We start from the raw sequence: 16,296 nt of genomic DNA on the forward strand, positions 1-16,296 counted from the left end.
AATATTAGACACAGTATACAAAGAATTAACTTTAAAAAGTGTAAAAATTGGTTAAAAATATCGGTAAAACCGATTATCGGTCTATCTCTAGTGGTGATGAACAATTAAATGAACATAAACAGGTAAAAAATGAAAATCCTCTCATGCCATTCCAGATGTGTTTGACTGCTGAAGAAGAGCATTTCAGCTGTGTAGGTCCAAAAGATGCAAGTTAATGGTAGCCAGAACTTTAAAGCTCAAAAAAGCACATAAAGGCAGCATAAACGTAATCCATATGACTCCAGTGGTTTAATCTATGACTTCTGAAGTGATATGATAGGTGTGGGTGAGAAACCGCTCAATATTTAAGGCCTATTTTACTATAAATGTTCCTCCCTGCCCAGTAGGTGGCGATATACACAAAGAATGAGAATTGCCAAAAACAAAAGAAGAAGAATGTGAAAGTAAAAGTGGAGATTTATATTAAAAATTGAACTGTTTCTCACCCACACCGATCATATCACTTCAGAGGACGTGGATTATATCACTGGAGTCGTATGGATTACTTTTATGCTACATTTATGAGCTTATTTTGAGCTTTGGACCTCATTCACTTACATTGTGTGGACAAACAGAGCTGAGATATTCTTCTAAAATCTTAATTTGTGTTTTAGAAGAAAAAAAGTCATACACATCTGGGATGACATGAGGGTGAATAAATATTCATAGACATTCATATCTGTGTTTTTCATATAAGGCCTATATCAGATTTCTGTCATATGGGTTGTTTAAATCAGTGCCCTGCACATAATCATCATCCAATGCAATATGACACCATTGCATGATTTTGTATGAAGAAGTATTTTAATCTTTATGCATCCCCATCTTACTGCCAAAATCCAGAGTACTCCCACTTTCCTCCCGTTATGCACATAATAATATATAATGCATAAAATAGCATGCTCTTGCGGGAGGCACTTAAAATAGAAGCAAAGCGATGAAAAAAATAATGTAAATAATATTACGCAATACTGTGCGATCAAGCAGAATGCCTCAACATGTGGCTAAAAATGTGAAACCAATTTGTAATTTTTTTTTTTTACAGAAAACAAACACTCGTTTGCATATCGACAGAAGCAACTGTCCGGTGTTACTGACTCAAAAAGATGAAAAGCTGCAGCCTTGCAGCGCAATAATGATTCAAGCGCTCGCGCATCATCTAGTGATTGATTACGACATAAAACGAGTGAACGCACGCGCCTCTCGCGACCAAACAACAGAAACCGCATTGACATGACACACCTTACTCTTCTGTAAAACACAAACATGAGGGGCTCGCCGTCAGATGGGACAAATAATACCCTCAATTGCTTCCATGATGTTTCGCATTAAACCCATTTTACAGCTGACCACTGAATTCATTCATGTCGACAACACGCGTTCATAAATGAATGCATGACTGGTAGCTAAATATATTCGTGCATTCGCCACGTATTTAACGGAAACTATCACATAAATCAATTGCATGGTGTGAAATCACAGTTCATGTTTTCATTCACTGCGCGAGACGCAAATGAGATCGTTATTATTCACTGAATGAATCGTTCGTTGTATTAATAAACGTGCATTGATAACACGAGGATGAAACTGTTGTCTTGAAAATGTCTTAGTGTCCTTACCTGCCTCCAAAAGCCCACTCTTAAGGGAAGGCGACTGCAAACAATGCGCACTATTCAGTGATGCCCGTGTAGTGCGCGCCGAGCCAGTGCATGCGCGTGCAGAAGAGAGCCGGTTGTGTTAATGATGATCAAACGCACAAACTCCTGATTTCCCTGTAAGAAGATGTGTGTGGGGCTCTCTCGACTTAGTCAACACCCCTGACAGCTCGATGTGGAAACCCCAGCAGCTGTGCCCAATTCTTCAAGGGATGGAAATCAGTTTGTGGAGTGCTTTAAAACCCTCTATTAAATGAGTTTAACAGTTGTATTGGGATTCTAGAAATTAAGATATTGATCAAATCATTGATGTGCATTATTGAAAAGCTTCTTATGAACACTGGTGAAATTAATACTTTGAAATAAAAATGAGTGAAATGAATGAATCTGCATTACTATCAAAACTGATTCTGTGTACTTCCCTAACCTAAACTAAATGCACACATTGGAAGCTGTACCTCTCAATCACTACTGAACTACTACTTTTGAACATGAGTGATGCTACATATAATATATCATCATTTTGGCATGATCTGTTGAACTCATTTTTCAAAATGTGAAAGAAAGTGAAAGTGGAGATTTATAGTAATAAATGACTTACATTTTGATCTGTTTCTCAGCCACATCTGTCATATCACTTCTGAAGACATGGATTTAACCACTGGAGTCATTTGGATTACTTTTATGTTTCCTTTATATGATTTTTGGAGCTTCAAAGTTTTGGTCACCATTCAGTTGCATTGTATTGCAAAGATTCTTCTAGAAAACTTAATTTGTGTTCAGCAGAAGAAAGAAGGTCATACACATCTGGGATTACATTAGGGTGAGTAAATGATGAATGAATTTGTATTTTTGGGTGGACTGTTCCTTTAAGGAAAAACAGTTATATTGTGTATTAGGAGGTGGCAGAAGCAAAAGGAGCTTCAGTGCACTGGAACCTGTGAAAAGACAACTAGAATCAGTTTCAGTTCAATATATGACAATATATTCATGTTTACAAAGTGATGTTGAAGAAAAAGAGCTTAACCTTGTGTCTCTGGACATTGAAGTTTCACATCCTGTCAAACGGGTGGCGCGACTACAGCCGTGACGTGAAGCTCGATCACAGAGGGTTATTTTGACCCGGCAGCTTCAGTGAATTTTACTGTCAGTGACAATGAGTCACCATTAACCATTAACCCAGTAAAGTAGGGTTAAAAACCACCCAACACTGAAACTAACCCATCAAAATGACCCAGCAGGCTCAACCCAGCATTCTGGTTAAAAACAACAGCCCTGAAATGATTATGCTATGAAGAACACATTTATAATGTAGATAAACAAATGGATTATGGATGATTTTGGAACTAGATTTGACAACTATAAAGTACTCCTTGTTTTCATTTTGAACTGTGATAGTTATTTATTATCATTTCAAACCTAACAAACATCTTTTTGTATTTATTTATTAATTTTGGGAAAGTATGCTTGCAATTATTCTTTTAAATAAACAACACTTGCTCTGATATTTTGCTGTCTAATGCAACAATATTAAGCGTGACATAAATATTTAAATACTTTTGGACAATGGTATATCGTAAATATTTAATAAATAATAAAACAATACAGTTCTTGAACAAAAAGTTCACTTTTAAACATGTGTACATTTTTTATTCATCTCTCATGTCTGTAAAATCTAATACAAAAATAAATAAATAAATAAAATAAAATAAATATAAATTGGCTGGTACATTTTTTCATCTATCAGCCCCTTGTCTGGTGGGCTAAAAAGTTCATTTCGGACCCTGTGTATATATATATTTATATATTTATATATTTATATATTTATATATTTATGGTCATGTATAGATTTTTTTAGAGATGTATAGACTGTTCCAGACACAGACTTTTAATATTGAACTATAAAAAATATATTCTAAATATAACTAAAATATTCTTAAGAAAATGTGAATTAAAACATAAATCATTTGAATGTTTATTTTGTGAAAAGTATTTCTTTTATTTTTTACATTTATGCATTTGGCAGATGCTTTTATCCAATGTGACTTACAGTGCACTTATTACAGGGACAATCCCCCCGGAGCAACCTGGAGTTAAGTGCCTTGCTCAAGGACACAATGGTGGTGACAGTGGGGATCGAACCAGCAACCTTCTGATTACCAGTTATGTGCTTTAGCCCACTACGCCACCACCACTCACTTTTAAGTTAGTGTACTTCTCAAACAAGTGGACAAAAGTGTCAGTGAAGAACATGTTTGAGATGAAATATGAGATTATTCAAGGTAAATATAGTTAGTTGTAATTAAGTATATAAGTTGTAATTTTGCCAAAGTTTTGCATGAGAAGTGTAACAATATAATTTCAGTGTGTTTATATTGGATACATAAAATGTTAGCTATGAAATTAGCAAGACAAAATGTTTCAAATATAATTTCCATCATTTGCGCCACAGAATTTAAAACCCAGTTGGCAAATTTTAAAAAATGTGCGAAAAATGCTTTAACAAGACTTTACTTTCTAGAAGTCCACATTGTTGTTGTTGTTTTCGTCTCTCTCTTTTTGACTTGAGCTGAAATGTTTTTGTGTGATTTACCCAATTATAAACCGCAACTGTGTTCTAACCCTAAACTTGACCTTTAACCTCTGTGCTCTTGTGTTATCAGAGGAAACGGAGCTGGAGGTTGTGCTGAGGTGTCATGGCTAAACAATAAACTGAATCTGGGATTTTATACGTTTTGGTCTCTTTTGCCTCTGTGCCGTTATAATATAGCAATATATCGGCCGATTAATCGGTTATCTTCCTTTCCTACCTCCTTAGTTATCGGTATCAGTAAAATCCACTATCAGTTGACCTCCATTCTGAATCATAATAATAAATAGGCTATGAAAATCTTAATTTGGTAAATATGAAATACAGAGCCAAGTCTCCATCATTTCAAAATAAGAGTCCCTGGTGTGTGTCAGGCATGTTTAGTGTTAAAAGTCCCAAGCGCCACCTGTTGGGGCAGTGGATGAGTCTTGCAGTGTACCGATGTCTTTGAAGGACTGTTGGTGACATTTTATGTTTTATGTTTTATGTGGGTGTATCAGATTTGCGATACATTCGCGTGGAGACCTGCATGTTCATGGTGAAACTGCCTCAGAACTCGTCCCTGGACGTGATGTTGGAGAAGTTACGCTATGCTATCCACTATCATGAGGATCCTCTCAGCGGTTAAACCTGAAACCCCTCGCCATCATTTAAACCCATCTAAGACTGACCACACAACTTTAAGTGATGACATCACTTCTATCATCATAGCAATATCAGCTTTTTCCCCCCCAATTCACATTAATGTAAAATGCGGGGCAAAAAAAAAATCCCATTCTCATTACCGTAATGTGAAAAAAAAATCCCATTCTCATTACCGTAATGTAAAATAAATCCCATTCTTATTACCGTAATGTCAAATAAATCCCATTCTCATTACCGTAATGTAAAATAAATCCCATTCTCATTACCGAAATGTAAAATAAATCCCATTCTTATTACCGTAATGTAAAAAAAATCCCATTCTCATTACCGTAATGCTAAAAAAATTACATTTGCATTATGTGAACAATGTGAACAAATCACATTAACTACTGTAAAGTAAAAATCCCATTTGCATTACCGTAATGTTTGAAAACAAAATCACATTGACATTAATGTGGCATTACGGTAATGGGTATGTGAACTTTTGTAACATTAATTCAAATGTGATTTTTTTTTATTACGGTTATGGCAATGTGATTTTGTGTGAGTGTGTGTACAAAACCACATTTGCATTACCTTAATGTGACAAAAAAATCACATTCTCATTACTGTAATGTTAAAAATATCTCACTGACTACTGTAATGTGAAAGAAATCACATAAAAATAACAGTGACAAAAAATAAAATTTTCATTACGTGGCGTAGTGGGCTAAAGCACATAACTGGTAATCAGAAGGTTGCTGGTTCGATCCCCACAGCCACCACCATTGTGTCCTTGAGCAAGGCACTTAACTCCAGGTTGCTCGGGGGGGATTGTCCCTGTAATAAGTGCACTGTAAGTCGCTTTGGATAAAAGCATCTGCCAAATGCATAAATGTACATTAATGCAACCAAAAAAAATAATATGTTCTCATTACCGTAATGTGAAAGAAACATATCAAAATTTATGTAATGTGACAAAAAATCCAATTTTCATTACCACAATCACATTGACAACAATATTGTCATTACTGCAGTAAAAAAAAAATCACATTGATATTAATATAACAATCTATATCTATAAAAAGAGCAGATTCTAAGCTTTCAAATGACACCTCATTTGCCTGACTTTGTATTCAGAGACTTGAACGTTTTAAGTGTAAACGTTTTTCACAGCATAGCGCCCCCTTTTGGGCCCATATGATGGTTTAACTACAGTGCAGTGAACAAAGACGCAATGAACAAAGATGCTTTAAGTATTTTGCCATAGAGTGACCTACCAGGCACACATGAACAAAGATAGATTTTAAAGACAACTTTAAAGAATAAAAGTATAATAGGCAGGTTTTACAGATGAGTAAATAAGTAAACATCTTTACACCTCAAATAATGCACAATAATAATACATACAAAGGTTTAACAGAAGAATTCACATAAGGGCTTTTATAAAATGATAAGCTTCACATTTCTGCGTTTAAACCGTACAAAAATTGGAAAAAGTAAGTGAACCCCTTGACTAATGACGTCATGCTAATTAGAGTCAGAAGTGTTATAAAAATACTCAAACATTTTGAGTTTGCTATCCACAAGAAGCGTCTGCTGATGTTGTGCCTCACAACAACAACAAAAAAGCAAAAATAATAATGAGTTTTAACAGAAGAATTAATGTAAGTGCTTTTATAAAATTACCAGCTTCACATTTCTGCCTTTAAACCCTCCAAAAATTAGCCCCAATTATTTTAATATAAATATACAAAATAATAATCTAAAAAAAAAAATGGAAGTGAAGTCATCCCATATTTATTTATTTCTACAGCTTTTCTTCCTTTAGTTATTTACATTTAGTAGTCTATCTACTAGCGTTACACATTTCCGGTGATGGGGTTTGATAGGAACCTTTGTTTGCGTTCAGTGTTTCCAGACGACCGTATTTCACTGTTTGTCAAAGTGTTTCCGGCGGTTGGCAGCATGTCGGTGACTTTGAGAGGGAAAATCGCAGGAATACTGAGAGTTTTACACACAACCGGATCATTTTTACCACAGACTGCTGCTAAACGTGTGTATGAGTTTAAATGTTTACATCATGTACTGTTAGTGTTATTGTTATTAATGCTCGTGTTTGTGTCATGTGACGCTCATTCAATCAGTTCAATGACATTTAGACATCAACACTATTTAAATGTGTTAACTCACAACACTATCGCATACGTGCTATATACATATATATATATATATATATATATATATATATATATATATATATATATATATATATCGTTTTACCATGTAAATGTAAAGCCACTGTATATGTATATGGCAATCATTCAGGGTCATGATTATACAGCAAAGTATAGTATTTCCATACAATCACCACCATATGAAAATGTCCATTCTGTTTTACATGAATGTAATAGTTTAAAATGTTTTTTTTAAACGTGCATTTCACTTCCGATATCATATAATAAGGGCCGGTTATTTCACAAGCTCTCGAGTCAGGCTTCATATGGGTATATTCATGTTACATTGTCCATTTTATCTACATATTAAATCAATTATCGGCTAATACAGTGGCAAGAAAAATTATGTGAACCCCCTTCAATTAAAATCTGGATTGATCTTCATCTGAGTTACAATAATGAACAAACACAATGAAGTTCAACTAATAATGCACAAATTATAATCACATGCTGAATGCATCATTTAAACATTCACACTGTAGGTTTAGAACAAGTATGTGAACCCCTGGGCTAACAACATCCACATAAGCTAATTAGAGTAAGGAGTTGGCAAACCCAGCATCCAATTAATGAAACGAGATTGGAGGTGTGTGTTGGAGCTACTTTGACTTGTAAAAAGCACTCGAACATTTTGCTGACATGGATCTTGCCTCACAATAAAGAGATTCCAGAAGACCTACGATCAAGAATTGTTGCTTTGCATTAGGGCTGAAACGATTAGTCGACATTATCGACAACGTCAATAAATAAAAATTTTCATTGTCGAATACGCGGAGAGCAGCACTTCAGCTCGCACTTGATTGAGGAGGGGAAGAAAGAACGGCTCACCGTCCAGACGCACTCCAGTATTTCCACACAGATTAAGGTGATGTAGATCACAGAGTATTATAATACAAAAATGCACAATAAGTAAATACAGAAACAGTGTCGTCGTGAAATAAAGCGGAGACGTACCTGGTGTCAGAGTGGGTAAAAAGGAAACACTGCGCCGTTATATACTGTATTTAATGGATCCTTTATTAAAGCTCAAATAATGAGGAAGAGGCAGCTCTATAAAAAAAGAAATAGAGTTTGTGAGATAAAGATGGATCGAAATCAAATGAACAAAAATGTGAGTGGATGTAGTCTTCGCAATTACACAATGCAAAATAATATTTGTTTGATTTGTCTTTTTTGGTTTGTTTTCTAATATAAATATCTAAAATTATAGCTGAGAATTTTGAATTTAATATTTTAAAATATCGAAAAATCCTTAAAACAATATTTACCCGAGAAGCAACATATAAGATATTTAGAGTCGCTTTTAGAGCAAATATCTTGAATGAGTATATTTCTTCTTTACTGCACATGCAGAAGTATGAACAAGTATTGAACAAACTTATATTTAAGACATTCTCTTAAAGCAAGTCTAAATATCTTATCTGTTGCTTCTCAAGTAAATGGATCTTTAAGGATTTTTAGACAATGTTAAATGCAAAACAAGACAAAGACTCTTGATAACAAGAGGATGTTTTGCAGTGAAATGTTTAACTAATTAAACAATACAAAGCCAAGTATTTTTCCCCTTTAATTCAGTGAATGTCTATTAGAGGTATTTTTAAAAGATGATTTTGTCCTTATTGTTATTAAGCACATTTAATACAGCCTTATAAGTCAGGACACAAGCTGAATAATCGGTTAAGAGCTGATGATTAATCGTTGCAATAATCATTGTATAGTCGAGTAATTGTTAGATTAATCGATTATCAAAATAATCATTAGTTGCGGCCCTACTTTGCATAAATATGGAAAGGGTTACAAAATTATCTTGAAGAGTTTAGATATTCATCTGTCCACAGTTAGACAAACTGTCTATAAATGGAGATGATTTAGTACTATAGGTACTCTCACTAGAATTGGCCGTTAGATATTCATCTGTCCACAGTGAGACAAACTGTCTATAAATGGAGATGATTTAGTACTATAGGTACTCTCACTAGAAGTGGCTGTTAGATATTCATCTGTCCACAGTTAGACAAACTGTCTATAAATGGAGATGATTTAGTACTATAGGTACTCTCACTAGAAGTGGCCGTTAGATATTCATCTGTCCACAGTTAGACAAACTGTCTATAAATGGAGATGATTTAGTACTATAGGTACTCTCACTAGAAGTGGCCGTTAGATATTCATCTGTCCACAGTTAGACAAACTGTCTATAAATGGAGATGATTTAGTACTATAGCTACTCTCACTAGAAGTGGCCGTTAGATATTCATCTGTCCACAGTTAGACAAACTGTCTATAAATGGAGGTGATTTAGTACTATTGGTACTCTCACTAGAAGTGGCCGTTAGATATTCATCTGTCCACAGTTAGACAAACTGTCTATAAATGGAGGTGATTTAGTACTATAGGTACTCTCTCTAGAAGTGGCCGTTAGATATTCATCTGTCCACAGTGAGACAAACTGTCTATAAATGGAGATGATTTAGTACTATAGGTACTCTCTCTAGAAGTGGCCGTTCTGCCAAGATTACTCAAAAGGAACACCGCAGAATGCTCAATGAGGTAAAACATAACCCTAGAGTGACAGATAAAGACTTGAAGGAATCATTGGAACTGGTTAACATCTCTGTTTATGAGTCGACTATACGGAAAACATTAATCAGGCATGGTGTCTATGGCAGGACACCACGAAGGAAGCCGCTGCTTTCCAACAAAAACATCGCTGCATGCCTGAAGTTTGCCAAAGACCTCCTTGACACTCCACAACTTTACTGGGAAAATGTTTTGTGGACTGATGAAAATAAGGTTGAATTGTTTGGGAAGAACACGCAGCACTACATATGGCATAAAAAGTGCACCACATACCGACATAAAAACATCCCAATGGTTAAGTATGGTGGAGGGAGCATCATTATTTGGGCTGCTTTGGAGTCTTAAACCACTTGTCATCATCAAGGAAAAAACCTGAATTCCCAGGTTTATTAAGATATCCTACAGGATAATGTCAGTGTGTCTATGTGCCAGCTGAAACTCAGAAGTTGGATGATGTAGCAGGACAATGACGCCAAATAGCGAAGTAAATCCACTACAGAATGGCTTCAAATGTTTTATATAAATAATTGTGTGTATTGTTATCTTAAGCACATTGTGTTTGTCTACACTTGTGACTTTGAAGATTAGATCACATTTTATCACCAATTAATGCAGAAAACCAGCTGATTCCAAAGGGTTCACATACTTTTCAGGGTTGATCAGAACACTGTGGACTCGCTGGAGTTAAGCTATATCATGTGCTAAACAGTCATTGATATATTTTTCAGGATGTTTGGTTCCGACATTGACATGCTGTCAAAGTTCTACAAGCATCTCGTATCCCTCAAGGTAACCCGCTTGTAGTTTTGTGTGTAAAAGTTTTTCTGTAAATTAACTTAACCTACTTTTTATCTAGTCGTTGTTCACCCAAATGCTGTCATGATTTACTCATCCTCATTTATATTTATTCTCAGTTATGTACCACAGACTTCACTATCCAGACCGCCGTGGCCTGAATTAGCAGTGTTTGACCCTGAAGAGGAGGTTAAAAAGCATCAAGGCAAGTTTCATCAAAGTTTAATATTGGATCTGTGTTAATGTTCCTGGATTTATTGCAGATATGAACTACTTGGTGCATTTATGCTTTTAAAATATCCGTTCTTTCCTTTGACTTTTCAGGGGTTGTGCTACAAATAATGATCTGTCAATTTGACAGACTGGTTATACATTTTCTGTCATGCTCTATTTTATCCGTCAATAAAATATTGTAACATGGTATTTTAATGTGATCTTGAAATCACAAGAATGTCTGTATCAAGAGCTCTTCAAGTCTTAAAGTGACAGTTCACCTAAAAATGAAAATTCTCTCATCATTTACTCACCCTCATGCCATCCCAGATGTGTATGACTTTCTTCTGCTGAACACTAGAGCCCAACTGATATTATCGGTCGGTCGATATTAGCCTTTCACCGATATATCGGTATCGATGTATATGTTTACCGATATGCGCAGATATGAAACCTTTTTTCAGAACACATTTATGCAGAAAACAATGCTTTAGAATTGGTGTGATAACGTAATTTGTCCAGCAGAGCGCGCTCTGACTGTGTTTAAAGAGCTGACGGTGGCTCTGCAGACAGGGCGGAGTTAAGCGGTGCCGAGTTAAGCGGTGTCTTCACGGTATGTTGCTAACTAGTTTGTGAAATACAGATTGGAAAGTTAATAAACAATGACTCCATCATTTTCCCTTTTCAATATAACTAATATAACGCTTAAACATTGCCCTAATTGACTGGCAGTATAAATATAGTCAGCATTTGACTGTAGGGCCTTACAATGCAAGTGAATGATGATCAGACATTTTGAAGCTCAAAAAGGCTGCATAAAAGTAATCCATAAGACTCCTGTGGTTTAATCCATGTCTTCTGAGAACAGACTAGAGCTCAACCGATATTTGAGACCGATACTGATTTTAGAGGTTGAAAATTTACAGATTACTGATATGGTGGCCGATATTGTTCATTTTTGAGCTGGAATGAAAACAAACATTTTCTATGAGGATTGTTCACCGATTTTGCACCAATATGACTATGCAAAGGTACTGAGAGGGCAGCTTTCTTAAACTAATATTTTTATCAAAGAATATTTGATATTTTTATTATACATTGGAAAAAGTACAATATTTCCCTCTGAAATGTAGTGGAGTCTTATCAAAACATCATTAGCAATATTTCGCTGTTAATGTAACAGAACAGTCACAAACGGTAACTCATGGTTCCCTTCTGCTGAGTCAAGAGAGAAACGGCGGCAGCGGTGTTTCATCGTATTCTGCTAAATTCAGGGGAAAACCAGACATTAAATATTACATTTTGTAGATGCAACATCTGGAATTATTTGTTGAAGGGGGCGCAAAGCTGTGAATCTTGAACAAAACAGTTTAGTGAATACATGTTTACAGATTAGCTTCCACTCAGCTGACAAGCAATTAAACTAGCTACGTGGTTAGCCAGTTAGCTATAAGTTGTTGTCACGGAGAGTTGTCAGGGACAGGATTAATGTTATATTAAAAGAAAAGGGAAAATGATGGGGTCATTTTTTATTAACTTTCCGATTATGTATTTCACAAATTAGTTAGCAACTTACCGTGAAGACACCGCTTAACTCGGCACCACTTAATTCTGTCCTGTCTGCAGAGCCAAGCCAGCTCAGCTCTGAAAACATTGGAGTCAGAGCGCGCTCTGCTGGACAAACTACGTCATGACACCAATTCTAAAGCATTGTTTTCTGCATAAATATGTTCTGAAAAAGTTTTTATATCGGCACATATCAGAAAACGTATACGGCGATACAAATATATCTGTGAACGGCTAATATCGGCTGACTGATAAATCGGTCGGGCACCAGAACAGACCAAAATGTAACTCTCTTCTCCGTGGCGATCATTATTTCAATATCAATTACACTTCCTAGTGCCATCGAGCTTGAAATCATGATCGCTAAGGATGTATGTAATAATGTATTTATACACTTGGAATTCCTACAAACTAAAATTGATTGAATTATTGTCGATTCTTTTCACTGACTAAAGCCTAGCTCATCCTCACTGTTGTCAATTGGAAGAGCTAACAGTGTACTCTTGCTGTGCTCATTCTTGTCTGAAAAGAAGAAATACAAGTCATGATTGGGTTGTGCATAATTGCCGTTAAATTATTAGAAACATTTGCAAATAAATGGAATAACATAATTGATGTTGAGGTTTTTCTGAAAATAAACTCAGCAAAAAAAGAAACGTCCCTTTTTCAGGACACTATTTTAAAGATCTTTTTTGTAAAAAGCCAAATAACTTTACAGATCTTTATTGTAAACGGTTTAAACAATGTTTTTCATGCTTGTTCAATGAACCATAAACACTTAATGAGCATGCACCTGTGGAACGGTCGTTAAGACACTAACAGCTTACAGACAGTAGACAATTAAGGTCACGGTAATAAAAACTTAGGACACTAAAGAGACCTTTCTACTGACTCTGAAAAACACCAGAATCATCTGCGCGAACGTGCCTTAGGCATGCTGCATGGAGACGAGGACTGCAGATGTGGCCAGGGCAATAAATTGCAATGTCTGTACTGTGAGACGCCTAAGACAGCAACGTGGCAGACCACGTGTAAAATCACCAGCACAGGATTGGTACATCCGAATATCACACCTGCAGGACAGGTACAGTATGGCAATAACAACTGTCCGAGTTACACCAGGAACGCACAATCCCTCCATCAGTGCTCAGACTGTCCGCAATAGGCTGAGAGACGCTGGACTGAGGTCTTGTAGAGCCATTGTATGGCAGGTCCTTCCCAGACATCACCGGCAACAACATCGCCTATGGGCACAAACCCACCTTCACTGGATCAGGCAGGACTGGCAAACGGTGCTCTTCACTGACGAGTCGCGGTTTTGTCTCACCAGATGGTCAGACTCGCGTTTATCATCGAAGGAATGAGTGTTACACCGAGGCCTGTACTCTGGAGCGGGATCGATTTGGAGGTGGAGGGTCCGTCATAGTCTGGGTTGGTGTGTCACAGCATCATCGGACTGAGCTTGTTGTCATTGCAGGCAATCTCAACGCTGCATTACAGGGAAGACATCCTCCTCTCATGTGGTACCCTTCCTGCAGACTCATCCTGACATGACCCTCCAGCATGACAATGCCACCTGTCATACTGCTCGTTCTGTGCATGATTTCCTGCAAGACAGGAATGTCAGTGTTCTGTCATGGCCAGAGCCCGGATCTCAATCCCATTGAGAACATCTGGGACCTGTTGTATTGGAGGGTGAGGGCTAGGGCCATTCCCCCCAAGAAATGTCCAGGAACTTGCAAGTGCCTTGGTGGAAGAGTGGGGTAACATCTCACAGCAAGAACTGGCAAATCTGGTGCAGTCCATGAGGACGAGATGCACTGCATTACTTAATGCAGCTGGTAGCCACATCGGATACTGACTGTTACTTGTGATTTTGACCCACCCCCGCCCCCCCCCCCCCTTTGTTCAGGAACACATTATTCCATTTCTGTTAGTCACATGCATAGAGGATTAATGGAACCTCTGCCAATGTTAATGGCTTTGGTTCAGTCAGTGACTGCAGAACAAAACAATCAATTTAGGCTCATTTGGACAGTTTTTCTGATTTATTTTGAATCTGAATTTATTTCCTTTTTGTATTGGATGTTAACCTCTTAATCTCTTTTTCGCAGTGGTTGTACAGAAAGTAAATGGTCTCATTGAGAAGGGACAATACGGGCGTTTGTTTGTTGTGGTTCAGTTTGCTGGCCGTCAGTGGAAGGTGACAAACGAAGACCTGATTCTCATTGAAAACCACATAGATGCCGAGTGTGGAGACAGAATAAGACTGGAGAAGGTTTGCTGTTACTCCCTAAAGCAAATTTTTCTTTTGCCATCTTTGCTGCATTCATATTTTATTTTTTTAAAGGGATGGTTCACCCCAAAATTTAAATTCTGTCATTTACTCCCATGTTGTTCCAAACCAGTGTGACTTCAGTGGAACACAAAAGGTGTAATTTTACAGAAATGTACAGTAGAGTTCGACCGATGGTGGGAAAGGCCGATAAGGGATTAATCGGTCGATAGTTTTTCAAATTGATTTTATAGAATATATATATATATATATATATATATATATATATATATATATATATATATATATATATATATATGCTTATTCTTTATTATTGTAGGTATTCATTTAGACAAAATTAGTGTAATCCCAGTTTTCAGTTTTTGTTCAACTAAAATCCAAACCAAAAAAGTTGGTGCATAATTTACGACTTAAGTATAAACATGCCTAAAACAGTCTTGGGACTCGTATTTTGAAATGACAAAATTATGAAAAACTATTGGCAACAATCCAAAATGCAACTATCTGCTCCGATTAATCGGTAAAACCGATATATCGGTCTACCTCTAATGTACAGGTTGCTAACCGTTCTGCTTTTGCAGGTGCTGTTAGTTGGAGGAGATGATTTCACTCTTATTGGAAAGCCACTTCTTGGGTGAGATGCAAATCTAATTGAAGTTTGGAAAACTAGTAATATGGACTTGGCTAAAAGACTAACGTATGGACTAAAAACTCTTGTGTTTGTGTGACTCACAGCAGTGATTTGGTGAGAGTTCAGGCCACAGTCATTGAGAAAACCGAATCCTGGCCGATGGTTCACATGAGGTTCTGGAAGAGACATCGATATCAAAAAAAGAGAAGTATGTGGGATTTTAATTGTACTTTTAAAATGTTTATTGCCTTTTTTGACATTGTTCCACCCAATTTATACATTTTTCTGTTTATTTTGCAGCCATAATACAACCACAGACTGTACTGAGGATTAACACCATTGATATTTTACCAAGACTTCAGTAAAAACATGCAATTTCTGTAACTTAAGGTTTGATTTGTCTGACCATGTAAATAAAGCTTTCAAATTTAAGTCTTTGTTTATTTCAAACATACTGTACATTTTGGTGTGTGTTTGGGGGTGGGTGTGGGTGTGGCCAGCCACAACATTAAAACCACCTGCCTAATATTGTGTAGGTCCCCCTTGTGGCACCAAAACAGCACCAAATCTCAGAATAGCATTCTGAGATTGTTCTTCTCGCCACAATTATACAGAGGGGTTATCAGATGGGCTGGTTTGAGTATGTCTGTAACTGCTGATCTCAGTCTCTAGAATTGACTCTGAATGGTGCTGAAAACATCCAGTGGGGGGCAGTTCTGTGGATGGAAACGTCTTGTTGATGAATGAGGTCAACAGAGAATGGCCAAACTTTTTCAAACTAACGAAGTCTACAGTAACTCAGATAACCACTCTGTACAATTGTGGTGAGAAAACATAATCTCAGAATGCAATTCTGAGATTTGGCACTGTTTTGGTTGCACGAGGGGGACCTACACAATATTAGGCAGGTGGTTTTAATGTTTTGGCAGACATAGACATTAGACATTATTATTTGCAAGAGCATTAATAATGAGGTGTTAAATCTTTGGACTGGTAGTGATAATTTATTATCTAACACTTATAAAATTAAATATCCAATATGGAAATTCAAATTTTACCCATAAAATAAA

At 36.5% G+C, this 16,296-nt stretch overlaps 1 protein-coding gene across 1 annotated transcript; it reads left to right on the top strand.

The window, feature by feature from the left end:
- Positions 1-6,843: 6,843 nt before the first annotated feature.
- On the top strand, positions 6,844-15,658 carry mrpl21 (mitochondrial ribosomal protein L21). The gene is made up of 7 exons (XM_052151105.1): positions 6,844-6,964; positions 10,454-10,514; positions 10,640-10,725; positions 14,414-14,577; positions 15,177-15,229; positions 15,331-15,434; positions 15,527-15,658. Exons 1-7 carry the CDS (start codon positions 6,877-6,879, stop codon positions 15,589-15,591), a joined length of 621 nt encoding a protein of 206 aa, XP_052007065.1. The 5' UTR covers positions 6,844-6,876; the 3' UTR covers positions 15,592-15,658.
- The last annotated feature ends 638 nt before the right edge of the window (positions 15,659-16,296 follow it).

This window comes from Xyrauchen texanus, chromosome 2 (genome assembly GCF_025860055.1).
Source record: "Xyrauchen texanus isolate HMW12.3.18 chromosome 2, RBS_HiC_50CHRs, whole genome shotgun sequence".
NCBI lineage: Eukaryota > Metazoa > Chordata > Actinopteri > Cypriniformes > Catostomidae > Xyrauchen > Xyrauchen texanus.